At 43.4% G+C, this 26,767-nt stretch overlaps 1 protein-coding gene and 1 long non-coding RNA gene across 4 annotated transcripts in view; both read right to left on the bottom strand.

Moving 5' to 3' along the window:
• The window catches only part of Pgant2 (polypeptide N-acetylgalactosaminyltransferase 2), a 219,775-nt gene extending 194,205 nt beyond the window's left edge, over nt 1–25,570 (bottom strand). Inside the window, exon 1 of one of the 3 annotated variants that reach the window (XM_076441295.1) lies at nt 25,198–25,570. Coding sequence is in view for 2 of the 3 variants with exons in the window: in XM_076441293.1 (XP_076297408.1) it covers nt 25,198–25,287 (90 nt within the window). In the remaining variant the exon portion in view is untranslated. The remainder of the gene's footprint in view (nt 1–25,197) is intronic. The other 2 variants (XM_076441293.1, XM_076441294.1) reach the window with 2 other exon arrangements.
• On the bottom strand, nt 1,998–25,191 carry LOC143217259 (uncharacterized). The gene is made up of 2 exons (XR_013010760.1): nt 24,722–25,191; nt 1,998–24,688 (listed from the first exon to the last, which is right to left on the bottom strand). It is a non-coding gene; the product is annotated as an uncharacterized LOC143217259 (long non-coding RNA).
• Nucleotides 25,571–26,767: the final 1,197 nt, after the last annotated feature.

Below are 26,767 nucleotides of genomic sequence, written 5' to 3'. Positions count from 1 at the left end.
ACACATACAATACACGCATCAACCCTATATAATCTTGTTGTTTCTCGTTTAAAATAGTTACAAGAACATAATCTGACGGCGCTTCGACACGCAGAAGTTAGTTGTCTAGATTGTCCGAGCGAAGTTTCACGCTCTAGTTGTTATGATAAAGTAACGGTGTGATAGCAGATCGACTTTCTCTTCGGCGCATCACACCAGAGCCCGGCTGACCCTGAAAACGGGTCGACGACGACCCTGAACCGGAACCAAGAGCGAAAGTGATTCGACGTTTGCAACCTTAAGTCCGCTCCGTGCTCTCCCGTCGACGGTTTCCGTTGCGCAATCGTGCCCGCGAAGGCACGCGAATAGAATATTCATGGCTCGGGACCGGCGAGAAGGGGAATTCCGACAGGCACCTTCGACGCTGAAGAAAGAAAAGTGGGCGTTCGGTTGAACCCGTTCGACGATTTTCTCGTTTTCCATTGTGCGTGGTTCGATGTCCGCGTGCCAATCTTCAAGATCCTCGATCTTCTCGTATTTTATCAGTATACATGTTTGGAAGCTTCGAGAGTATATTTGCTCGGTACGGCAGAATTAAATAACACTCGAAGATAGTTACAGGAAGTAGTCCGCCGTCGCTTGAGGCGCGACGAGAGAAAAAGAAACCACGGAGACACGGCAGAAAAGACGTAGATCGGTCTGAGACGATTTCTTCCGTCTCCCGATGGTCTTTCTCACGGCAAAACGAAAGTAAATCGTCGTCGCGTGAAACACGAAACTATGCGGCTGTTACGGCGCGGCGCGTCGCGTCGCGATGAATTTCACGGTGAATAAAGTGGCGTCGAGCGGCGAAAAGGAAACGGAAAGGGAATAAAAAAAAACGAGGAGAAACGGCGAGAAAAAGAGGATTCCGGTGCTTCCGGTCTAAACTAACTTCGCACTTCGAACTACATTGAATATTATACCCATTTCCATTCGAACTTCGTTTCTGTCGTGAACCATCACGAGACGTCAGCCAGTCGTATTAAAAATCATAGAAGATTGTTGTATAATCTTTGAATCCAACGAGACAAGCTAGAAGGCACTAGACCCGAAGCGGCACTCGGTTCGATTGTTGTAAGTTGAAACGCGTCCGCATTTTCACACGCGCCACCAGGAAAGTGATCCGTGACCAAATTTCACAAGGAACAAAGTGTCATTAACAGCGTCGGTAGGAGAGTAGAAATCGTGAGATAGCCGCGTCGCGCCGGTTTAATTAACAACTAGCTCACGTGACCGTAGTTGTCCGGTGACACCGTCGACGACAACACGAAAAACGTTTCCACCTTTCTCCGACGCAACACCTATTCGATTCGCCTGGCAACGAAACACCGAGACAGACGGTTCCTACCTACACTATTTAGTCGTCGGTCCGTCGACGAACATTTTCGTTACGTCGCGCGCGGTCTCCTCTCGCCGGTAAAACCGGGTTCAACGACGTTGCGTTAATTGCCACTCGTTAACTCTTAATTACGGGTTGCTTTACCTGTCCCGCGAGCCGGCACGTAATTGCGAGGGGGAAAAATGGCGTTTTAAACGGCCACGCAACCGTTTCAGAGTTCATCGGCACTGTTAACCGACTGACGAATTTCCTCTGCAACAACCCCCGGAAAACACGTTCGGAACTTCCCTTCGGAACCGCTGCGAGGTTTTTCGGCGAGGCGAGAGTTCGAGAGACCCCCTGGAATTGGGAAAATCTTGATTGTCCGAACGGAAGTTTCAAGACCCTTCGGATCGGGTGGTTGGCTTCACGGTTTATCGCGTCAGGTCACTGGCGAGTTTCATTCCTTGAAGAATCGCCGAATTTTCAAGAGCTCGATGGATGGAGATTGATGAATGGGATTAATCGGGATCAGACTCAGATAGAATGGAATGACGTAATAACAAGTATCAAAAGCATCTCTGTCGATATTTTTTAAACGGAAGAAATTCCGCGTTTAATCAACCGATGTCCTGGCAACAACGTCGTAAACGCTGAAGATGAAAAACTGGGTGGTTAGTGCCTTCAGGAACGCGTCGTCCGCGAATAACGACAATAGCCTGGAGCAGTTTTATATCCGAGCGGCGTTGATGTTCTCCGCGAAGCGTGGGAGTCGTTATCGTCCGGCGTGTACTTAACGAAATGACGCATCGAGGCAATTTCCTGCGTGGCTGCCACGCTCCAGACGAAACTCAGCCAAAAGTGTTCCGAAACAGCCCGACGACGACGACGACGTCTTCTCAAGATGGGACCCGGTCCAATACCTCCTCATGAATATCTATCGATCTCGTGTTTAAGGGCGTGCATATCGGCCCTGTAAATATACCCCCGGAAACTATCTCCGGAGTTCGAACTAGTTTCTGGTCGAACTGATCGGCCAAATAATTTAAACTGTTCGGAATTCGGGGCTTCGCTTGACGGGGGGGCTTTTCTCGTTCAGCGATCCTGATTTTTAAAACAACTTATTTTCGCTCGCGGCACGCGTTCACTTTCGCGAAATAAAGGAACGCGACCAACGTAAATACATGGTCGCGAGGAACGAGTTTTCCTGGGAATGTACACTAGTTTCTCGGTCAGCGTCCAATTAGATCACAGTTACGTTCGAACGTGGCCGCAGTTTTCGCCCGGTTAATTAGAATGCGACGCGGTGGCGCGTGTCCGTTTCCGCGAAGCTTAAGATTCCGCGCGATCCGTTGCGATCCGCCTCCCCGCGCGGGCAGTGCATTACGCGAAAAAAGAAAGAACAAGGTTAGCAGAGCTCCCAGGGAATGTTCCAGAACGAGAACGGACGCCGAACGGTCGCGGAACTTCGTCATGAGTTTTGTTTAATTAAACCGGGAACGGGACCGGCTGGTGACTGCGGGCTTCCCGCTAATTTTTTTCCGCTGGTCGCGCTAAACGACTTTTCTCGGCCGAGGGGTGCGCTACGGGCTTCCCCTTTTTCCGAGTGATCGCGCTGACGCATTCGCGCGACGTTCGAGTGTGTCGCGAAGGCTGGTCGAAACTGATCCAAAGTTTAAATGAATACCTTTCGACAGATAACTCGAGCAGGAAGCGAGCGGGATGAAAAATCAGAATTGAAGAAAAAGTGGGTGAAAAAGAACGTGGAGCGAGCCTGAGTAGTTAGCGGGTCATTTTCTAAATACGATACATTGCGTGGGGTTGGCAGAATGACGAGGTGGCTCGGGATCCGCTGGGAAAAAGGGTCGAACAATGGCCGCTTTACAAGTGTCATCCACGTCTACTCTAAATCATAACACCGCGCGGGTTGTCTTTTTACGCTCGGTTGAAAGGGGTCGGCTTTCCACAAGGGTTGAAGCGTTAAGGGGTGCCGCGAACCTAATTTCAAGTCGAACGGATTTCAAACTGGCGCCACTGTTTACACCCTCCGTGTCCGATATCCAAACGATGCTAATTATGACGTTCTAAACGACGATCTCGATATACTGCGCGAAACATGAAAGAATCTAAGCACTGCCGGATGTAATTAGCACGGGAAAATCGATCAGGAAATTCCAATTATGAATATTTATCGCGGGGCCGTCGATCTCATGAATTATTTAAAAAGCTCGATGTGTCGCGCTCGAACTAAATATTCAATTTTCGACCTGAATACCAGGGCGGCTCTCGAAATTATTTAACGGAGACTCGCAGCGAGTGAATGGAATCGGAAGAAACGTTCTCTATGGAGAGAACGGTGGATCTATAGACGGTAATTCTGAATTAGAAGCAATTATTCCAGCCTGTGAATCAGTACCTCGCTCTCTTTCGTAGGCTGCTTGTGCTCAATATTCGTTTAATCGGTTCCCGGCTCTGCAATTATTCCGCAATTTAGCCCCCGTAGCTCTCGCCCAAAGGAGTCGTCAACATTTCGCGTTCCGCGGAAAACGAGCAAGAAAAAACCGTGGAAAAAAATGTTTATCAAAGATTAATTGCGGCTCTCATTATTTCTTTTCCACGGCGGCGCGGCGCGGCGGTGGTTGTTGTTTCGCGAGTTCGGAAAGGTCGGAAAGGCGCGAGCGTGCAACGATTCCCCTATTTTTTCCGGATATTTTTCTCTTTTTCCGGCCGACGCGAATGGTCTTCCTTAATTAGTACAAAATTACTAATTACGGCCGCGGGCCGGCGCCGCAATTAATTTTCGACCGGCCGGCCGGCCGGCCGCCGCCGCTCGCCAGGATTCACACGGGATTTCCGGCCACTTTCGTTCCGACCGACGGTCACCCCTATCATACGACCGGACAATCTCTGTCATATTTTTGCTACTGTCATTTTCCGTGTCGACTGCTCCCCCTCGTTTCTTTCGACCACTTTGAAGGACAGCGTGGCGCGCGTTTTGCTGCAGCCGGCTCGTTCCAGTTGGAACTTGAAGAGCATTTAGCTACTTAATGGACGAGTAGGAGAGACACTTCAAATAATTGACAGTACACTTCAGAATAACTTTTTCTATTAAATGAATCGAACTACTTCAGGTTTTCCGTCAAGATAGATGAATTAGTTTCCTAGACGATATGTGATGAAAAGCTTGGAAAAATTGATTATTGTACCAATAAATCAGTAAATTGGAAATAAGCAGTGGCAAACTGCTGGCAGCAGATGCACAATGCGTCGAGTTCACTGAAGGATTTGTCTAAACAATTACTTTGATAAACACAACGTTAACAATAGAACAATTACCGAGGCACTCGCAATTTCATTCGCGTATTTGCGCCAGGCGTTTAGCGTACGAATGAATAGCAATTATCTACTGGTTGCTGAATAGTTGCATAAAGTGCAAGGGAAGCACGACACAAGATGCGCACGCTTCAAGATATCCTCTCGATTGTTTCTACGCTTGCATCCGAAAGGTTCAGAACGGTGGAAATTTCGCTCGACGAGGGAAACCTTGTCGAAGTAACAATTAATCCTCTGCGAACGAACCGTGGGTCTCTGAAGACCTCGTGCCTTTGCATTCCTCTCGTTCAAACTGCAGGAAGTAGATGGAGAACGATCAACAATCCTGTAGACTGTGTCGCAAAAATTAGAAACATTGTTTCTCATCAAATACCTTGATCGAAATATACGGGGTCATCGTGGGAACTGTACTAACAATCTGGGGTCGAAATCGAGTGGTCGCTGAGTGGTCGTCAATGCGTCTCGTGCAACGCGACTCGCCGCGGAATTACGTGTCACGCGACGCTTTAAACCATCATAATTTCCAAACCGGGACCAAGTGGGACGAGATCTTTACAGGACCTTTTAGAGGAGACTTTACTGAAAATGTTCCACTTTGTTAGAGCTCCTGCCTCTCCATGCATTTTAACTTATCCCGTGTCAAAGGTGAAAAACTTTGACGATTTTCCTTAGTTGACTAAGCATTTTTTAAAATAATAAATTATGAACATTAACGTTTAGTTCTTGGCGCGTTCTCAACATAGATATGCATTCTTCATATAAAAAAAAATTGGTCATTTAATCTTCAGTAGGTTTTCCAGGACATCGTTATGAAGAAACGGAATTTTTTCGGTGATAAATCGTATCTGAAAAAGTTTGATCTTTGAAGGCTTATTGTAACAAGAGTTTTTAATAACTTTAACTAATATTATTTAAGAAATCATTTAAGAATCACTGTGCGTTGGTTAAAAATCGATATGAGGACTTTCATTTTTTGGCTCATGAACAGCTAGCGCGTCGATCTGGCCCACTGTGCGACGCCGCGTATAAAATTCCTCAATTTCTACTGGGTCCCCATAAATCGCGGGTTTTCCGGCGAGCATAAATCCAGTGGCGGGCGGCGGGCGTTAGCATCAGCTCGGTCAACGGACGAAAAATCGCCGGGCCGACGAATAATACGCGACAAACGCAGTTTCGGGCCCCGGCGCAGCGCGCGACGTTAAAAGAATACGCGCGGAAACGGCTGCAAGATAACAATCGTTCAATTTGCGCGAGATCGAACGAACGTCGGCGCAACACGCCGCGCCGGATAAAAGTGCTATCCATGGAAAATATAGCGATCTCTTTTTTCTCTCACTCTCTCTCCTCTGTCGACCCAGCAACGCGTAAATCCGCGAGCGTGTGCACGCGTACATGTACGAGATCGGCTTAACAAAAGAGCGCCGCGATAAATCTCCCCGGGTCCGAAGGGGTTAAAAATTAACCCGGTTGATGCCGCGCAACCCCCTTCAACCCTCTCGTACACCACGGTTATTTATCATGATCTACGGGGGTTTATTGTTCGAGGGGAATTTCCCGTGAAGAAAATTTCGGTGCCTAACGCTAGAAACGCACACGTGGCCCCGCGAAAAATATCGAACGTCGATAGAAAAGAAAAGCTTTATTTATCGCGGACAATTCGAGCCCCGACGTATTGGTTCGGTGCAAAAGTAATTGCGGTTTTCATCGGTTGAAACGCTGCGATTTTTCTGCAGTTAGGTACGTTGTATCGTCTTGTTTGCAGATGAGAAATGTTACAGGTTACAGGTTAATTTCTTCATGAATGAATCTTCAACGACGCCTTGAAAATTGATGTACGATTTTCTTTTCGCTGTTTTGTGAAAATGGGATATAATAAATTAAGGGCTGCGAAAAGCTCCGCTAAAAATATCACACGCGGGTAGAAAAAAAGGCTTTATTTATCGCAGCCAATTCGAGGCTGGGCGTAGTATTTTTAAAAGTTCGAGAGCCGCGGGTCTAGAGGAGCGGCTGCGAAACGCTTATATGGAATCCGGCGAACGATCGCCCGTGGCGAGATTAAATTCATTCGAAAATTCGCATTTTAATGGAACGCGACTGGTCCTAGAACCAACCTCCGCCGATCCGCTCCACCGTACGCTCGAAAATCCCTTTGACTTTAAACGAGTTTTTTAATTTCGAACTATACTCGCCCCGGCTGGTTTGTTTTAGTTCAGACTTTCCCTCTTTTTTTTGTCCCTTCTAGTCCTTGCGGGGGTGTTGCTCGAATTATTCCCCGCCATTGTTGGCAAATGTTCTTTGGAGTAATCCAGAAAGAAATTTTTCGAGTGATTATCTTCCTCGGGATATTATGACGTGTTCGAAATAATAAAATTGTAAACTGCTGGAATTTTTCATCTATTTGAAGAGCAATTGTTTTTATTGCAAGTATTTTTATAATCAAATCCCTCGTGTTTATTTGCTCACCTCTTGTTTGCTCATCTGCCATAATTTCAATTTTAGTTCAGCGATTTAATTAAACCCTGTCAAAACTCTTTCCCGTGCAGCGAAAAGTGTACGTCACTAAAAACAAAAAATATTCTGCTGTTTTATAAACAGTGGGAATTAGAGATTGTTTTTCGTTAAGCGTGTACAGTGGACATAAAAATAAACTGGTATTTCCGAACACTCTGCATATTTGCATGACTGCGCAAAATCCAGTAACTGACTTGTTACACGCGGAATAAAAATATTATCGGAATCACTTGATCCGAAAATCCGCTTGTTCGATGTTTCCGAAATTACCGAGCAATTCGTCGCTATTAAAAATTACGAATTGTGTGTGTCCGTCGCACGTGCACAAAGCGTTTCTTGTCCTTTCTTTTCAGGGTGGCTCATCCCTCGGCGAACGTTGAATAAAAATTCCCCCGGTAGCGCCGAGGGAATTTTTATTTTACAAATCCCGCTTCCGTAGTGCGCGCAGAAATTGGTTTAAAAGCTGGCCGGGACGGTGCAATGCTCAAAGGCTATTCAAAATTCCACGCGACTCCGTCCCGGGGCTCAAAAACCCGAGTGCTACGTGCCGATGGCCCGCGACAATCTTCTTATCCAATTTTTCTGTCTTCGGACCACGCGTGCATTGGCCTCTGAAACACTTGAGCGACGCGACGCACAGTGGGCTATTTGGCCTGAGAAAGTGGAAAAAAGTCGATTTGTAGTTAAGGGTCTGACGAATAAAGCTACAATATTGTTTTTTCTATTTGTACACCCGTCAAGTATTAAACTTCATCGAAAGTCAAGAGATTTTAAGGATGTTCTGGAGGTACAATGGGAGACAAAAGTACAAGAAATTCGAAATCCATCAATACATGGCAATGAAAGCCATTCATGAGTATATTTTGCATTAAACTTTTGCGAATACTGTACCCTCTGTAGCTATATTCAGTGGTCTACCCTTGTCGCGTTTCCATGCTAGTTAGAGACAACACGATAAATTTGACGTTTTGTAACAGTTTATAATTTTTTTGCTCTGTAACTGTTTAGGGAATCCTAATAAATTTTGAACATAATTAATTACATAATTTTTACTACATATAAAAAAAAACTGGAGTTTCTAGTTGCGTTTTTTCAAGGTTTAAATAGGGTTTCAAGTGGAATTTTATGAATTCTCCATAAGAAGACGTGTTAAAATCTGCAAACTTTAAGTTGCTATAATTCTTAAACGGTGCAGTGAATCGAACCCAAACTTTGGTAATTGCATTAATTTAGTAAGAATTATATCTTGTCAAATTTTCAAAAATTTTGTTGCGTTTTTGTATACCTCCAGAACATCCTTAAGGCGAGCTTTGCGTTCTTGAACAGTCTCTAAAACAGCATCCGTTCATTGGCGATTTTCAAGTGTTTTAAGGAAAATTCTGTAAATTCTTGTATTACAAAAGTTGTTCAGGAAGATATACAGAGCACTTTCGCACAGATTTCATATTTTGTTATCATCTAAATTAGTATAGTTATTAATATTTGAACATTGCCAATAATTCTGTAAGTTCTTTTACGATTACAAAACTTTGTTGACGATTTTGTTATATTTCTGTGCGAGTCTGCGTGCTCTTTTTGGTCTCATTACATTCTTCTTGTAGCTTGTTTTGGGAGCTTTCCAACACGCTATAATAAAATATCTTTTTCTTAAATATTTTTCAAGTTATAATAGTGCAAATTTTTTTTACAAAAAATTTAGGTAAATTTGATTTTTTAAATACTAAAATATATTTTGGATTTCATACTGTTGTAGCTGATCTTAAAACGAATCCAACGATATATAATATTATACCCTTGAGCCTATAAATAACGCTAAAATAGTTTTTTTCCACTTTTTCAGGCCAAATACCCCACTGTGCGACGTGTTGCCAAATAACCCTCCACGATTTTTATTAATTTCATCCGCGAGGCACAACTCAAAATATAACAACCATAAATTATGCGGAAAGAGAACGCGGATAGAGCGAAGAGGGGTGTATTCCGAGCCGAGGAACGGTTTCGACAGGGGTAGCGAAGAGTTTCCCGCGCGTGCAACCGAGAATAAGCCGAATACCGCACTGCGCAGTATTTATCCGTTTTAATTTTATTTCCACTCCGACGGCCGAGCCCCGTTAATCACGATTAAACGGGATCCGCGCGAAGGAAGGAAACCGAAAGCCGCATGCATCCGCGAGCTGTTTCTTAATAAATAGCTGAATGGAGGTGAGAAATGGTGGTACAATGTTTTTAACCCTTTAACTGTGTTTCTCACTGCGTTTCGTTACGAGAAAATGTTTATCATGAAAATGAATATCAACATTTTCTGCCAGTGATCTAGCAACAACGTGTTCTCGCAACGAAACAGAGGGACTACGACTGATTATAATTATTCTCGTGGTGGCCGCAGGAAATCAGAAACGCCACCGTGATCCACACAATGGGTGCAATGGCCAGTTGCGTTCCTGGGGAATATCATAGCCGGCACATCCTCGACGGAGAAGTTCATTTGGCGAGGAGTCGAGAGCGGATTGGCTTTGCCAGGATATTTTGAAGATATAATCGTCTTCCTGGAACATTTCCGTTCCGTACCACCATGAGCATCCTCTTCCCTTTCGCAATAAACCATTTAAGCCGGCTTTTGAGAATTCGAAGTGCTTCTAAAAGCCAAATGTACTATACACGCAGCGAGAGAGGAGTTACACAGCGATTCCTGTGCTAGCACAACGAAGAAGAAGCAGAAGAAGAAGAAACAGCCGAGATAGGAAATGCGAGAACTATGAAACAACGACGTCGAATATAACAAACATTTAACGTTGCGCAAGGTTCAACAAGAAATATGGAACGACTACTTGTTCTGTATCTCGTCACTGACACACTTTCACCGAGCTGGAAACGCAACCGGAACGTTTATCTTTCGCGTCTCGATATCCTGGCGTGCTCCTCGAGCATTTCCACGGGAAATTTTACTTTTTAGTGGTCCCATTCGACGCTTCGCTCGCAGCTTGTTTACCTATACTGCGAGCACAAATATGCTTCCTTAATGCTGGACCGTTGATCGCGAGCATTCAGAATTGTAAATGCTACTGCGAACGTCTGACTCGTTACTTTTAACACTTCATCTACCGAAAGGGAATATTAAATTGTAAAACTTCCCTTCTATCTACGAACTATCTCGCAGACGCATCTTCACCGTGTTCACACCGGAAACTCGAAGATACAGGAGCTGAAGGTGCAAGGGTGGTTCGCTGAAGAAGAGGGTTGACGCTCGAAGGCTCGCGAGGGTTGACTCGGCGAAAAACAAGGGTAGAAAAAGACGCGTTCGCTTTCTACAGACTTCAAAGCTCGTAGTAACGATTCGTCGAGAGGACGCGCTGATTAACCAAGATCGCGATGAGGGTCGCTTCCACCCACGCGAATCGATTATACAGATAATGTATTAATTATAACGCGGACCTTTCGTTTATTGAAAACTGCGGAATAATGCTTTAAAAGGGCATCGCAAGGATTCAGGTTAATCGAGAGACCGCGATTATTATAATAGAGAAATAAATGTCCTCACCGTTCCACGGAAAAGCCTGCGTACGGTTAAATGGAAATTATTTTCATTAAAACAAAGTAATTAGAGAGCGAGGAATATTTTCATTGCAATTCCTGCATGGGAAACAGCAATTCCATGTGCGCCGTTCTACTAATTAGTCTGCGGACGGTGACTGTGCGAAGTAAAATAAAGCAGGGTTCACATCAAACCATACACGATATTATTTCGCGAAGAAAATGGATCTCTTTCAATTATCACGACTTGCCAATTTAATAGATGTAATATCACTCGTTGTTCACGTCAGTTACACGATTGGAAAAAAGAACGGAAAATGTTCAACAGTGTGATACTGTTTGCTAACTGTTGGAACAAAGCAATCCACATCGAAAGTGGTCGTCCTTCAGCGATGTATATTCGACGAAAACAAAAGCGGAACAGTTACAGCAGAGAACAAACATCGAAATAAATATAAAATAAGCAACGCGGTGGACGAAACTAAACAACCAGGCATAGTATCAAGCAATTTTCTGTTCTCCACTGAACAACCTATAAAATACGAAGTGCAATGGAATTGGAGTTTCTTTTCTGAAGGGAATAAAACGTTCGATAAAGTCTACCGTCTACGCGACGGTGTATGTACGTATATGTAGTACACAGTAGCAGCGAAAGTATTAATTCACAGACGTATCTCCAGGACATCTGTCTCCAGGAAGAGACTAGCTTACTCTGTCGTTCTCTCGTTTTCTTTTTCGCGCAGAGGCCCCCGTTTTCTTTTGCGAGCCTAATCCTTTGTACAGGCTTTCCGGGTCCAAATAGACGACAAAGCGAAGCTGTCGCGAACCCAATTTCCGTAATGTCGAGTAAGAAACGTGTTAGAAGAAGACTCTGACTGTTATTCAACCCTGCTAGAGTGTTCCGCGAAGAAGTATGCTGCCGAGAGTTGCTAGCTGAAGCCTACGAGACTTCGAGGCGTTCATACTTTTCCTTGGAGAACCGAGAAGTCGTTAACAAAAGAATCTAAATCTCTATTCAACTTTCACGGCCTGAACTTAATAAAATTTCGTATTTCACAGTCTGCGCATCAACAAAAGCGAATATATAGTCTTTCTTGTTGGCTCCGAATCGAGGTCGAATTTTAAGACGGTTAATTTAAATATTCAAGAAAAATTCTAAAGAAATGTTGTAAGGGATTCTCGTCGCATTCTAGCAGATTTCCCGTTTCTCCTCGGGATAGCCGGGAAATAAAGGTCGATTCCTGAAAGAGGGAAACTCCTGCGAAAGGATGGACGTGCCGTGGACTTTATTAGGTGAAGGGACCGAGGGTTGAAGCAGTTTCGGTATTCTTCGGGGTCCCGGAGAAATCTGGACTAATTAAGGCACAGGGTGCACGGCAGCGCGCAGTTTAAACGTACTTTTCTCTTCGCTGCCATCTGCCGTGGCGCCTGCTCGTTGTTAATGGCGTTAATTCTTCCGCGGCTGCATATGGATCAGCATTAATTTTCATCCGTTGGAACCGTTCCGTTGTCGGCGATGATATTCACCGTAACCGGCACAGGACTCTATGAAAGCTTCGGCGAGAATCTCTGACCCCATGGGAGAGAAGGAACCGTAATTTTCTTAGACCATGGCGAATTAGCTTTCTCTTCGTGTTGTTTGATCGAGCTGGTAATTAGCCGACCTTTACTTCGAGTTGCAAACGTTGCTCGTCCTGAAGAAAATCGAATCTGACCGAACTTTTTTTAGGAGAATAAAACTGAACCGAAGACGTTTTCGCGAGCGTATGGCAAGCGCAATTAACAAAAGCGCGCAGCGAACAATGGGCCTTTCACGAAAATTGGATCGATCGTTCCAGTAAAAATAAGACCACCTATTGATCCTTTTTGGAGAGGTGGGGGTGGGGAAAAAAGAGCGCTGTTGCGAAAGCGACAAAGAGGGGAAAAAATGATACAACCCTGCCCCCGTTATTCAGCCACCCCCTCGTCACGTGTCGGCGTTCCAGGCGAACGAGCCTATCAGAGAGGACACAAATGGAGCAAAGGTCAAGCGCCTCGGTGTCCCGGTTCTTTCCGGCGTTGCAGCAAAACACAAGAGACTGATAATTGGCACCGATTCCACAGCATGCTAGACACGCCGGGGCTACGGTCTGTTACGGGCCCGATGGAACAGACGCCACCGGAGGAGAGATCCTCTTTTATCAGAAAAGCTTGATCCTCGAGCGACACTTACTCCAGAGAAAGAGGACACGCGTCCGTCCAGTGGAAGATCGTTTAACACTTTCCCCTAGAATTTTGTTTTCCTGCTCGTGGGACATTGAGCACCTTGTATCTCTCCGAATACAGCTCCAATTTTTACAGGCTTTTAGCTACGACGTGTAATTTGGGTTAAAGAAGAGCTACGCGAATGGCTTGAAAGTTGAAGAGTTCGTTTAATAAGCAAATATGAAATGAACATTTAACGAGGCTGAAAAATGCACGAGGATAAAAAAAAAGTCTGTTGAACATAAAATCAAAAGTTTGGAGAAATTCCAGATAGAAAAACCCTTCGGTTAATTATTGAAAGGGTAAATTTGAACAATGCAGCAAAGTCGGAGCATCTAACAGGAAAATCCGGTGCCATTCAGGGAACGCGGTTGGAGCTTTCAATGACCACTGTCGACAGAATGTAAAACAGAATTGATCAAGCCGGCGGGCGCTCTTGACACACAGCGAATAGCTTTAATGAACCGTCGAGTAATTCTCAGCCTCGACCACCGTAATCACCTACATACCAACAGATCCTACACGCAAAATCCTATTCTACCGTAATACCGATTCCTGATGAATGAGCTCACGCAATTTCACCACGGCCTGGCCTGCACACCGCCGGCATAGAAACGCGAAATTACTTATCAGACCACGTTAGATATTAATCACGAGTGTCCCTGCTTGAAATAGTACGTGCTAAACAGCCGCAACGCGCATTTTTAATTAGCCTACGAATCTCATATTCCGCCTATTCCAAGCTGCGCTAGTCTCTGTGATGAGTAGCGCAATTAAAACATAAATGTAACCCCTTTAAACAAAAAAAAAGAGAAATTTAATATAAAGTAATCAGACGATTTGCCACGTCCACGATGACCCTGTGCCGTCATTTAGGCGAGAGGCGCAACAGCCAGCTGAAAATTGTCTGCAGAGCGAGCACATCGGCCGCGAAAACTCTCAAACGAATTTCCCCGGGATTAATCGAGGTTGAAAGCGTAGACTCCTCGCAGGAGATTCACGGCTTTTATATTTCATTTCTACGGGGTGCGGGGAAGAGGGAGATATTGTTATCGGAGGCCAATAGAACGCCGGGATTCATTTCAATAGGATACCGATGTATTTTATTCGACGTAGGGTCCGAGGCTGGGCAGAGGATTTTTCGGATTTTTCCCGGTGTTTGTCGGGACCTGCGCAAAACCGAGTGTGTACGCGTATTCTGTTAGGTATTTGCTCGATAACAATCGGGTCGGGGAAACGATCCGGGATTCCTCTCGGTCGCGGAATAATCTCAGAACTTCCCTGTAATCACGGCGCGAATTGCGAGAATTACAACGTGGTTACCGGGGATAATGCAGCAGCAGAGATCTCGTTCGCCGCACACAGCTCGTACTCGCAAATGAATCGTGATGCGCTTTTTCAACCCCTAAACCGTCGCGTTTTTAAGCGCTTTAATTTCCCGTAAGCCCCGCGATCACGAGCTGGAAAATCTCGCCCCAGGATTCTGGATCAACAAAAGCTTTATGTCGTTTCAATTCACACCGGCACGGTGCAGCCGCGTTTCTCCTTTCTTGAACTTTTATTCCCTGTCCGACGCGTGACTCGCCAGATATATTTGTCTCTCCTTTCATTTGTTCCATACTTTTCTTAAGCTACGTCCACACCGAACCTACATCGAGCAACTACTCGTTGCGCGTTGTGACCAGTGTCGCCAGAAAGTGACCGAACCGTCACTCGAGGGGAATACAAGGTACCCCCTCTCTGATGACCAGAGTAATATGTGACACGTTGCGCGTGCGCGATGGAGACGCAACAACCACTGACATTTCGCAGGTTTTAGGTTATTGCCGCGTATCGTATCGTACCTATTGTGTACATATGAATCATGTGGGTCGTTCTAAATAGAGACTGTAAACATTCTTTATTATAAATAAAATTAATTGTAACATGTGGGTGTTTCAGTTGTGAAGCGAAGTATGAATGCTTACTAATTACTATATGTACAATTGAAAAAAATCTTGAAATCTGTATGTATGTAGTACTGAGTTACATTCCAGTAAAATCAATAAATCATAATATATTTTAACACTGTTAACCCTCATACGCTGTTCAAAAATAGTTGCATAAAAGAGACTGGGATAATAAATTCACTCATTTTTCTTCTACACGATAAATTGACAAATTATGTTTTATTTGTAACGTTACGTTTTAAAGAAATACAACTCACAACATAGACATAAAGGGATCAATAATTACATAGTATGTGAAATAAGTAAATGGGTGAATTTTACGCGGCAATAGCCTAAAACCTGCGAAATGTCATGTCATTGTTGCGTCCCCGTCGCGCACGCGCAACATGTCACATATTACTCTGGTCATCAGAGAGGGAGTACCTTGTATTCCCCTCGAGTGACGGTTCGGTCACTTTCTGGCGACACTGGTTGTGACATGCATCGACTTATCCGCTTGTGGTTGAAAACGCCCAGAACGAAAGGGCAAGCTGCGATATCACAGAAGGAACCGGAGAAGTGAAAGTAAGGGGAGAGGATAGCACACGGTAGAGCATGCATATGCAAATTTGCACCTCGTCGAGGACAACCGCGTCTTGAGCTACCCTCGTCGGATCTTCGGATGTCGGTCTCTATAGGCGACTAAATATTTGCATGACCGGAACCAACCCCAGAACATGATCGACAGCAAGCCTCGTCGGGTATGACAGTGCCGAGACTACTGAACAAACAGATTAACTAATTAACGACTCGACGAATCACCGCATAAATATAGTCTCTTCTTCCTGATTCTTCATTTCTGCAAATTCTCATTCTCCCAAACTAGATTTTTATTCAAATCTGTAGAAACACTCGCTTAAATCAAAATATTACAATACGTCCCGACCGTACTAAAATTAACAGCTTTTCTCCTCGTAGCATGTTTCGAGAATAGTCGCGGATCCTTTCACAAAAGTCGCATAATTCTGCGATCATTTTTCCTGCCCGAGCTAACAAGTAGCATTGAATAGGACGTCTTACAAGAAACTCTTGATGGTTAACATACATAAGCTTCACACTCGGCTCCAAGAAAGCGAGGAAATTATCGGCTGCGAAAGTGTATAGGTAACATTAGCTGCTAATTAGTGTAGACCGAGCGTGCTAATAGACCGTAATTAGTAGAAAGAGTATCGCGCTAAAAAATCAATGACCTAGTGGTGTTCGTAAAAGAAAAGCCGGCCGAGCCGAACATTCTGATTTTAATGAAACTATAACGAAGTATGCAAGAGGGGAAATTAAGTTGAACTACGCTCTGTAATGACTACAACGAAGTATGCGGCGGACAATTACGGACTATAATGGAATGATTCTAACGAAGTATGCAAGGAACAATTCTTTTTACGAGGGAGATTCTCGCTTCAAGAGGGAGCGAGCTGAAAACCTTCGATCAACCTTTGCCATAATTCTTGGCCTTCTTAATACAGACTACGGGCGAAATAGATTGTTCATTCTCGTGCGTGATACTTCAGCTCTGAAATGACTGAATCTAATGCGCATTTCTTCAGATTTCCCTGCGGGTTTTTACTGCGCTATGCAAATTAGCGGATTAATTTATAGAACCGACCCGGCGTGTTTAATTGCGATAGAACACGTCACTGTGTGTATTTCTTAAAATATTTGCATTTACCAATCTGAATCAAGACCGAGACTCTCGATGTTTAAACAACAAATGAAAGCAATGTTATTTCAACAAGTATCAGCGAATCCGGTTGTTCGAAAAGTTCTCGACATATTTTTACCGCTGATTTTATATCGTTTCGACGTTGTGCCTCGATTCTCGAGCATTCGGTCAATATTTGGCCCCGCGTGCGAGACAACGCGTTTCATTTGTGAAAATCATTTCCGATAAAATAGATAAAATAACTCTTGAGAAAGCACTTCTGTATTACATATTGTAATGGCAAGAAAATACCTTGGGAAAATATGTGAAGTGGGATTTCAAGTGCAAGCCGATTCAGTGTTCGCTGGCGCAAATTCGCCAGTGCCCGAGTTTGCGGAACGGGGTTGATGGAGAACAGCTACCCGACTGTACCCGACTGTACCCGTGCGCCCACACGCATCTGTCACGCGTGCGTGGTATGCGTGCATTCCCGGTCCCGGGAACGCCAGCTATTTGCTCCGGATGCGTCGACCCTCGTGTCCCCCAATGAAAAGAAATGGACCGCGTCGTCCCCCGAAATGATCGCGTCCGCCATTTCATTCGCAAAAGTCAATTTTCCTACCCTCGAAACACCGCCGAACAACCGCACCCTTTTTCTGAATTTAGCGGCCACGCTGACCTGTTGCCTGTTTTACCTTTCGCTCCGCCGAACATTAGTTTTATCCGTCCTCGAAACGTGTTTAGCGTATTTCGAAAAATGATTGACACTCGCTTAAGGGGCCGTTTAACCGGGAGTGACGGTCGGAACGGCACTGTCACTCTCGCGCTAGTGACACGTTCAAGAACCAATTAATGGATAGAATGTAAATAGGTCGTTTTCGGCGATCACGTCGAAGGTCTCGCGAGGATTTAATAGAATGAGAATGGAAAGCACAGCGAACGCCGCGCCGCCGCGTCGATGCAGATAAAAGCACGCGAAAAAGTTGAATAATGGCCGCGGTTGTTCGGATCGGTCCGCGCGTATCGTTTTTATCCGTTCGTCCCGCTGGCAGACTTTAATTTCCGTTCATCGATCCCATCTAACTCGTGTTATCGGACGGCTCGGGCTATTTCTTCCCAAAGAAGACCCTTTTATTGGACACAATGCCGGCAATTGACTTTCAATATTATCTATCCGCCGGGAACGCAATATGCGGCCAAAGGAAGACAATCCTTTAATCACTATCGCCGACACGGGCCGCCGATGCGAATGGAAATCCCGTTCTGCGACGCGTGATGAACCCTTTCAGTGCCTTCATTAGTCGCGCAACTCTAATTCTATCAAGTATCGAAGTTCGAAACAAAGTAGTCGCGTTAGAAACGAAGTAGACCAACGCCTGGTCGAGCATATAATGAATTTTATGTCAGATTTATTGCACAATGGATTATAAAATAATTTCGCGAGATTTTTGCGGTCGTTAGTCTCGTATCCAGTGCGTCAAAGCGAACCACAGTTGGGTATCTCGCTCGCGGAGCCAAGCAAAAAGGGATCGACAGAAGAAAGAAGCGCGGGTCGACTCAAGATCATTAAAAAGATCCAAGTGTCGCGTTCCAACGGATTACGCGGGAGGCACAAAGAAACTTCTGTAAAACACGACCCAGTTTGAAAATTTGCGTGAAACTCGCGGCAATTTACACCAAAGCGAATAAACAGCGACGCGACCCGACGCGTCGCGTGGGTCGTTAAACGGGCTGGACGACGCGAAAATATCGCAGAGCCATTTGTTAACGACGCGTATTCCGCGGCGCGGCGCGGCGTGACGCGGTAACACGCTCGCTGCTATCCCATTTTTATCGGAGATTTGCTTCCCCGTAGCAGCCTAAACCCCGTCGAAAAATTTTTTCACCCCCCTCTCGAACAAGTATCGATGTTGTCGATCGAGTTGCCGAACGTTTCATTCCTGCATACCCGCCCGCCATAAAAATATTTATTACTCCTAACGCGAGATCCCATTTGCGACGCCTTTACCACCGTTTTCTCATCTTTATTGTTCTCCGGACGAATGGGCAATTTCAGAGCGTATCTGCGTGTCATCGCGAGCTTGAGAAAGCTCCCTCGTTCATTATTCTATGAAGAAACATTTTTATGAATTTTTTTTGCGACCTTTCTCTCATGACAGAAAATAATCAATTTGTATGCTTGTCTGCTTATCACCTGTGTGGACTCGACGAAGCTCAAGATAAAAATGGTAAACTCGCTACTGCTAGGCGAACGAAAACTTTTATTTTCGGTAACCATTCGAAAAATTTGTACGAAACAAAACAGCAGTATAGAACAGAAAAATAGTAAAGGCGACTGTGTATATACCATATAATACGTTGTTTCTACAACATGGTTTCGCTCTAACACGGTCTGAGAATCGAGAAAACTGTTGCCGTGTTACACCAGCAGTTTTCCCCGAAAGGAGCACGAAATTCGAGAAAGAGAGAGATAACTATACGGAAGAATGCGTCGGTCCATGTTATGAAATTTATAAAGATCTCTCGAGAAGAAAACTAGCGAAAATAAGAGATAAGCTGAGAGACAGAAACTCGAGACAAATATTTTCAAATAAAAAAAGAGACGCTCAACCGACTGTGATAAAGTGAAAGCATACATCATTAGTGTTACAGAATCTATTTTGAATAAAACTAACGTTTCTAATACAATTTTTATGAAACGAGATTTCTTTTAGAAATTACTCCCGGTGTGAAAAATACGATACACATTAGACAAATTAGACGATCTCTTTCACGGATCTGTGTGGAAAGTCCCTAAGCATACTTACGGGAGGGGAACTTGTTTTTCCACGTAGCTGATTATTGCACACAGCGTATGGTAATTGGGTCGCCTGTTATTCCGATGCAACACCTAACGAGACGGTATCGGTTAGTTTCGCGGGGATTCGAGTTCCTATAGCATGGTCCGAACGAAATTCCACATTTCGGACACGTACCCCGCGATGGCCGTAACGAGCCTCCTGGTTCCCTCGATCTCGTTATATGCAAATCCTTTTTCGTCGCTCCGTTTCAACGAAGAAACGTTGCCTTTTAAAACCGCGTGGTAAAGGGATCCCAATATCAACTGTCCCTTTTTTTTCATCCCCCGCAATTCGCGATGCACCGTACACACCGTACAGACAATTTTTACATTCTTTGTTCCTGGCGTTTGATGAAATAGTTACACGTTTGACAAAGCGGAACACGCGGCTATCTGTGAACTGCGAGTATTTGCGTTTATGCTGAAAATGAACTGGCAGAAATGGTACAAAGCGACCGAGGAATTTAGAGATACCGTTTTACATGTACATTGAACCTAATAAATAAACTGTGAATTGGAAACAAGAGAAAGATTCATTTCGGAGTTCATTGTTTACATTTCGGAAAATAATCGAGAGATTTTTTGTCTGTTCTTCGGCGAAGCGTGGATGATTCTTTGGAAATTTACGAACGAGAGGATTCCCCGGCCCAGCGAATCCACAATCGAAGATGACACAATCGCAGGAACCGTGAGGGGTCGTCGCGCCGGAACGCTTCGATCGGTGCTTTCGAATTTAATGGCCGAATCGTTTCCTGCAGGATCGCGCGATTAGTTCGCTCCATTAGAGCGTCAGCGATTAACTCCACGCCAGCGACGATGGAAAATCGCGGTTCAATGCGAGGAGTCACTCCTTCTTCGCGAAAATCCGAATCGCGAACGATCTCTGCTTTCTGCTTTTCTGATAAAGGGACGTAGACATCGATCCTCGAAATCTGCGATGTTTACCAATGTGTAATCAGGCCAGCCTTAATATAATTTTTCTATGTATAATGAGCTCGAGACGGTTTAATAAATATTACAAGGACAACAATAAGCCGAACCAACAAATCCTCTCCTGTAAAATAATCCGCTCATTTCTTCTGGAATTACCGATAAAAAAAAGATTGTTAAGCTTATTTGTCGATAAGCGTATTAGCTTTCGGGTAGCGAAGTATTAATTTCCGATCTCGTTCGACTTTAATTGCGGCGCGCTTCACAAATTAGTACGCGTTATTAATAAACAAGCATTTATCGGAGCGAAGAACTGAAAATATTGAAGGCGAGACTTGTTTAATTTTCGACGGAGTTTAAAGGTGCTAATTATTAATTGGTGAATCGACGTAATATTAACATTTTATCCACGGATGAATGTTTAATAGGCTTTAAAGAGAACAGTTTCGTTTAGGACCATCATTAAAAAGAAAGTGATTGAGTTTTTCGGTACTGATGGCCTTCCGGTAGTTAAAGTGTTAAATAAAAGGTACAAATGATTCACCAAGAGAGATCCAGAAATATTTTCGACCTTCGGAGATATTTGTAAGTGAAAGGAACGACCGAAAATAAAGTTGCCTGAATATTCATGATCAATTCGGTTCCGTTAAACGGATCATTGGTAATTCAGCCAGTCGCATTTTTAACTTCCAAACGATCCACGAAAACCGTAAAGATCAATCCCAGATTGCGCTCCGATTTCGAATTCAATTCCACGGTTTCCGTTTTCGATTTCGGAGCGAAGTCGATACGGATCAACCATAATCAGACGCGCGTTTCGACTAGATTCGAGGTTAACTGAATAGCCCTAATTCAAGGTTAATACTAACAGCTTTAATTTTGAACACACAATGGAATCGGAGAGGGGATTAGTACGCGGATTACGCTCTGCCTATCGAGTTTGGCGTCGAATCAATTATTCTAAACTGTTATCGCGCTATTAAAACTCGTTAGGCGAACAAAATCAATTAAGCGTACGCAAGTGGTTTCAATCTTTTGCAAACCAATTCAATCTTTTCGTCCACGCTGCTGTTCGTTCTCCAAACCATCAACGAATTGCAGAAAAGAAAGAGCTTTGACAATTGTTCTAACCGTGACCTGTTCCATTGTTTCGATCGAATGGGAAAATCTCGTGGACAGGGCAAATTCGAAAGCAAAAAGTACCACAGTGGCAAAATACCAGAAACCGTTGCCAACGGCACACGTTATTATGAAAACAAACAGCGTTTCGCGGCGCGCTCGTGACTCGTGAATCGGAAGACGATCTCGATAACGGTCGCTCTAATTTGGAGCTCCTCCAGAACTCTTACCGCTGGAATGGCTTTCACTTCCCCGTCCGAGGTGTAACGGACTGTCGATTACACTCGTTTCCGTGGCAGCGACCGGTTTTCAAGTGAAAACTTCTTTAGGCGCGCCGCGTACACAATTGATGGTCCAATCAATTAAAAGTCCAAGTTTAACGCTGGACACAATTGTGTTTTCCATTATAATAATCGAAAATTTTATGCTCGATGATGAACGTGATAAAAATCTTACTAGAGTGGAATAAAACGTAACAGGAAAACTAGGTTCACGGTGCCAGCTCGCAAGGAAAAGATGCTTAAGGCAATTATCTGTTTTGCAGGAAATATGCAAAAAATTGTATCGAAGCCAGCTAGTCGAAGCAACGTGTTCCAACGGAAGTTTCCTCGACACGGCCCATTGAGGATCCACGAGAATAATTCGCATAACCACGCGAACGATCTACGCTAATAAGAGGAATATAACCAGAATCCGGCGCACGCCGCGCAGCCGTTATTCGCGTCGCGTTAACCGTTTATTATACATACTACACTTCGCGTTACATTTACCGCGAACCCGTTCGTCTCCCTGGATCCGCGACTCGCGTGATCGTTTGTTCTAGATTCGTAGAACAATAACGTCCCCAGCGGAGCCGGGTACAATTTACAAAGAGCGAGTGAACTATTATTTTGAAAATGCATCGACAAAACACGATTTTCGAGGTACAAAATCAAATCGACTATTGTACCATTTCGAATAACATTTTGCGCGGAGCACGTACAGATCCAACAACAGTGATTTCAGCGGCGAAGGCAATGCGGGCGATTGACCACTGGTCGACGTCCTTAAACGCGGCGGTAATGACAGTGGAAAAATTCGGATTTGAATAATTCGGGCTTCGTAAAAGCTGTCCCGAATTTTTTTTCGGTGATGCACGTTTCAATTTCAAAAATGGGATACGTGCAAAAAAAGAGAGAGAGAATAATAGCCATTAGCAGGTAGAAGATTTTACGCTATATTGCAATCGGCGAAACGCAATAAAAGAATCGCGGCAATATAATGTCCAGTGTTTTTTGCCCATCGTAAATGCCAGGTAATAGAAACGAATTTATGAGTTATTCCTGTCGTCTGGAATGTGTCTATAAAAATCTCTATTTACATAAAGATCTCCGCGTCGTCTAAGTCTAGCTATTGCGTTCCATGCTAATGATACAATAAATACAAGATAACGTAGATTTCTGACAGATTTAGCACGGACCGGAGCGTGTACGTTTTTAAAGCGTCAGGACATCTTACTTAGATCTATCCGTTCCTGATATAAATACATCAACTTTGGATTAATTTTGGAATACAGTAGGACCTCGATTAACCGGCTTGATCAGGAGAAGGCCCGATGGATAATCGAGACCCGAAAGACAATTAAAGTGTACATTATATTCCAAAATACAAATTTTTTATTTTTGAAAATTTCTTTCCCTTCATAATATAATCATTAGACTGCGGATTTTATGCATTTATGACAAAAATAGGCAGCTACAATTTAAAACAGTGCACAGATTGAAAAAATTTAAGAACATCAATGTATTAGTTGCAACTTCTGAACATTATTAAAGAATAAATTATGTAAAAGTGCTCTCGGCGCAACGGTTCGATCTTATAATTTAATGATAAACATGTGTTCGACCAGTCCTTCAGTACCTTCACTGTTTGTTGTGTTAGTTTCGCCATCCATTGTAAATATTCTTCCTATTATCGATCGTATGATTGTTAAACAAATTATGTAAAAGTGCTCTCGGCGCAACACGGTTCGATCTTATAATATTATAACATAATATTATAATATAGTATATAATATTGTCACGTCCGGTGGTTCAGCCATTATTAATAATTGATATAATCAATGACATATAACATATATACCTTTTTGAATTTCTTACTACATATGCTTAAACTAATAATGTTGTACGAGAATCCAAATATTAAATATTATTGTTAATAATCAATGTCAAATTATCGTATATTATACCACATTGCGTGCGATAGAATTAGGAAAATTCATTCTTCATTCGAATCTTTATTGAAAGAAAGAACTGCGTAGTGAAACCATTTCACTAAATGATCAAATCACTTCCAAATATAAATCAAATCAAAACATCAAGTCATTTTTGAAGAGTTTACCTATCTTCAATTTCTTCGTACCAATTCCTAAATCAAAGCCATATAGAATATAAAGAAAAATCCTTAATTACCCGAACCGGAGCCGGTGAATGCAGGTAGGTTCAAAACTGCGTTATGTATATCTCAATAATTCTAATCTTTCCAATCGATCAAATTTTAACTATTCAATTATCTATTATACGTCCACCTTACCTTAGTAGGACGTAACAATATAATCGATCGATAATAGGAAGAATATATTATTGAAGAATGACACAGAAATTATTACCTGGTCCCTGTTTGTTGCAGTTGATGCAAACAACTTTTATTTCGCATAAAGTTCCGCAGTCTAATAATCATATTTAAACGCGTATTTGTTTATAATCGGGACCCGGTCAATCGAGGCCGTACTGTATTTATTACACTTATTCCGGGATATTAATTTGTACAGTTCACTCATCATTAGAAAAAAAGAAAACATAATAATCCCTACCCCCTCGCATTTCAAGACGAAGCTGAAATCCGCAAATAGAATTAGCGAACTCGTGGGAGACATCCGAGCATAAACAAAATGAAGCAGATGTCCCGCCTCTGGAATATCGCGAACAGCCTTGGGCGATGTCACGTCGGGAGTTTGACCCGTGTGCATCAAGGACGCACGGATCCGACTGCGTGCATGCACCATGCACCGCAGAGTGCATTTTAAAGCCCCGGCTGCGTGTGGCCAATTTCCACGAATATCCTGAATGAACCAAACCCGTTTCTTTGGGAAAATCGATGCGAGATCATCTGATACAAGGTAACAACAAAGACACTTCACCTTGCAAAAGACAAACATCATGAATGAAATTAAAAACCTGCACCTAAAACCAAATACATATTGGGTTGGCAAATAAGTTAATTCGGTTTTTGTGATTTATTCCAATGTAAAAAACCGAACGAACTTATTTGCCAACCCAATATATCTATCAATTGAAGAATTCGTCCGAACTGTAATTCACAGTTTGAATCGTCCCTTGTGTCACTTTGTCCAAAACTTCGTGACTTAAGATGTAAGTATTTACTCTCTCAATTTGAATGAAAAAAGCATCGCAAACTAATTAGATTAAACAACTAGAAATAATGGGGGACGGACGAGGGTTAAAAACACCGCGACGACTGAAATGAGATAGTCACGTAGTATTCCACGTATGAATGAGATCATTCATCCAAGCTGTAATTCATAATACAAACAGAATATTCAGGTGATATCGCGATGTAGTTGACACGATTGAAAACCGAGATATCCAGGTATCGATATCGAATTTGATGGGGGCTCTATGGTGATTGAATGTACACGCGTGTCGAGTATGCGAGAAAGACTCACCTTGGTGTCCCGCGACGTGTGATAGTAGTAAACAAAGGCGAACATCCACGCGCATGACAGTAGCAACACAATTTTCACATTTCGCCGCATCTCGTCGGTGTTAGTGGGCACCCTCTGCGTTCGTCGGAACGTATCGACGCACTCGCGTCCTCTGTCACGTTGGCCAGGCCCTTAGGTTAGGCGGAGAGCACCGGTGGTTTTTACGACCGTTCAAAACCGAACACGCACACCCGCAGCCGACGACGCACTGTCGCACTGTGGATCTGCACCACCAACGCGAACCGACCGGCAGTCGAAGCCATACTGTTGTCCGGCACCGAGGGGAACGGCGGCGACGCGCGACGGCCGACCAGCAACGCTGCGAACGCGAACGCGCCGTCGCTTTCGAATCCCTTCGCTCGGTGGCGCTTGCATCACGGATGTGACGCCCACCGCACCTCCTCCCCGCCAATTTTCAAATATCGTTTCATGCCGCTCTACCAATTCGAAGTTTCATCGCAGACAAGGAGAGACCTATCATTTTGTGGGAGTTTGTGTCTCATGTTCTAAAATACCGATCATATATCTAGGTGCACGGTAGTGCACCAGCCAAATTCTCGCACTACCTCCTTTTACACGAAACAACTTAGCCGTTTTTTAGAGGCTTATAACTCGGCACTGGAGGCAGATGAAGAGATGTAATTTCGTACACTTGTTAAATGCTATCATGTCTCAATATTGACAGAACATTAATCTTCCAACGTTAGTAGGTTCCGAGATATAGGACCTCAAAAATCGCTAAATTTGCCACTGACTGACTGACTGACAGATCATCAAAACCTTTTGGGTACTTCCCATTGACCTACAAGCTTGAAATTTGGTACATAGGTCCACCATAACAAACACTCAAAGGAATAATTATCAAAGTTTGAAATTTTACACCTTAAAGGGGTTGTATTGTAAAAAGAAACATTACGAAATAGGTACGTAGGATAGAACATAGCAGCATAACATATTATACGTAAGTATACGTTTTAGTAGCTTCGAAGTCGCAACAAATACTGATAAAAAAAACAATCGCTCTAACGTAAACAAAAAAAACAATAGTTATATTTATTTGTTTTCTTAAAGGAAGTGTAGCCATTTCACCTGGAAAGTCATAACTAATTTTGGTCGGTACAGTACGCCGGTCGGTACTGCACGACTCTCCCCTATAGTAAACAAAAAACAAAAGTAACTTATATATTTATTTTCCTAGCTTTTCCTTTTGCAGATTGTTTAATAATATCACACGTATTTAAGTTATTAAATACGTCACTTTCTATGCATCAAATACTCAAATCATTTAATTTGCTCTGTCCCAAAGGAGACCGTAAATAATTTTTTATCCTTTTCAGTGCTGAAAAAGATCTTTCGCCGCTGCAATTTGTAGTGGCAATGTAGACTCAATTTTCGAGTCAATTATTGTCCTTGAACTAAGTTCCGCAGTAGATATATTTTCTTTATTTTCCAAGAAATATATATACGTGTTTAAAAAGAAGGCATTCTTCAATACAAATTATTTTCTAGATCGTCCATAGACGTTTCGCAC

This window comes from Lasioglossum baleicum, chromosome 16 (assembly GCF_051020765.1).
Source record: "Lasioglossum baleicum chromosome 16, iyLasBale1, whole genome shotgun sequence".
In the NCBI taxonomy this organism is placed as follows: domain Eukaryota; kingdom Metazoa; phylum Arthropoda; class Insecta; order Hymenoptera; family Halictidae; genus Lasioglossum; species Lasioglossum baleicum.
The sequence above is the reverse complement of the archived record's forward strand: the minus strand, read 5'-3'. Positions and strand labels throughout refer to the sequence as shown.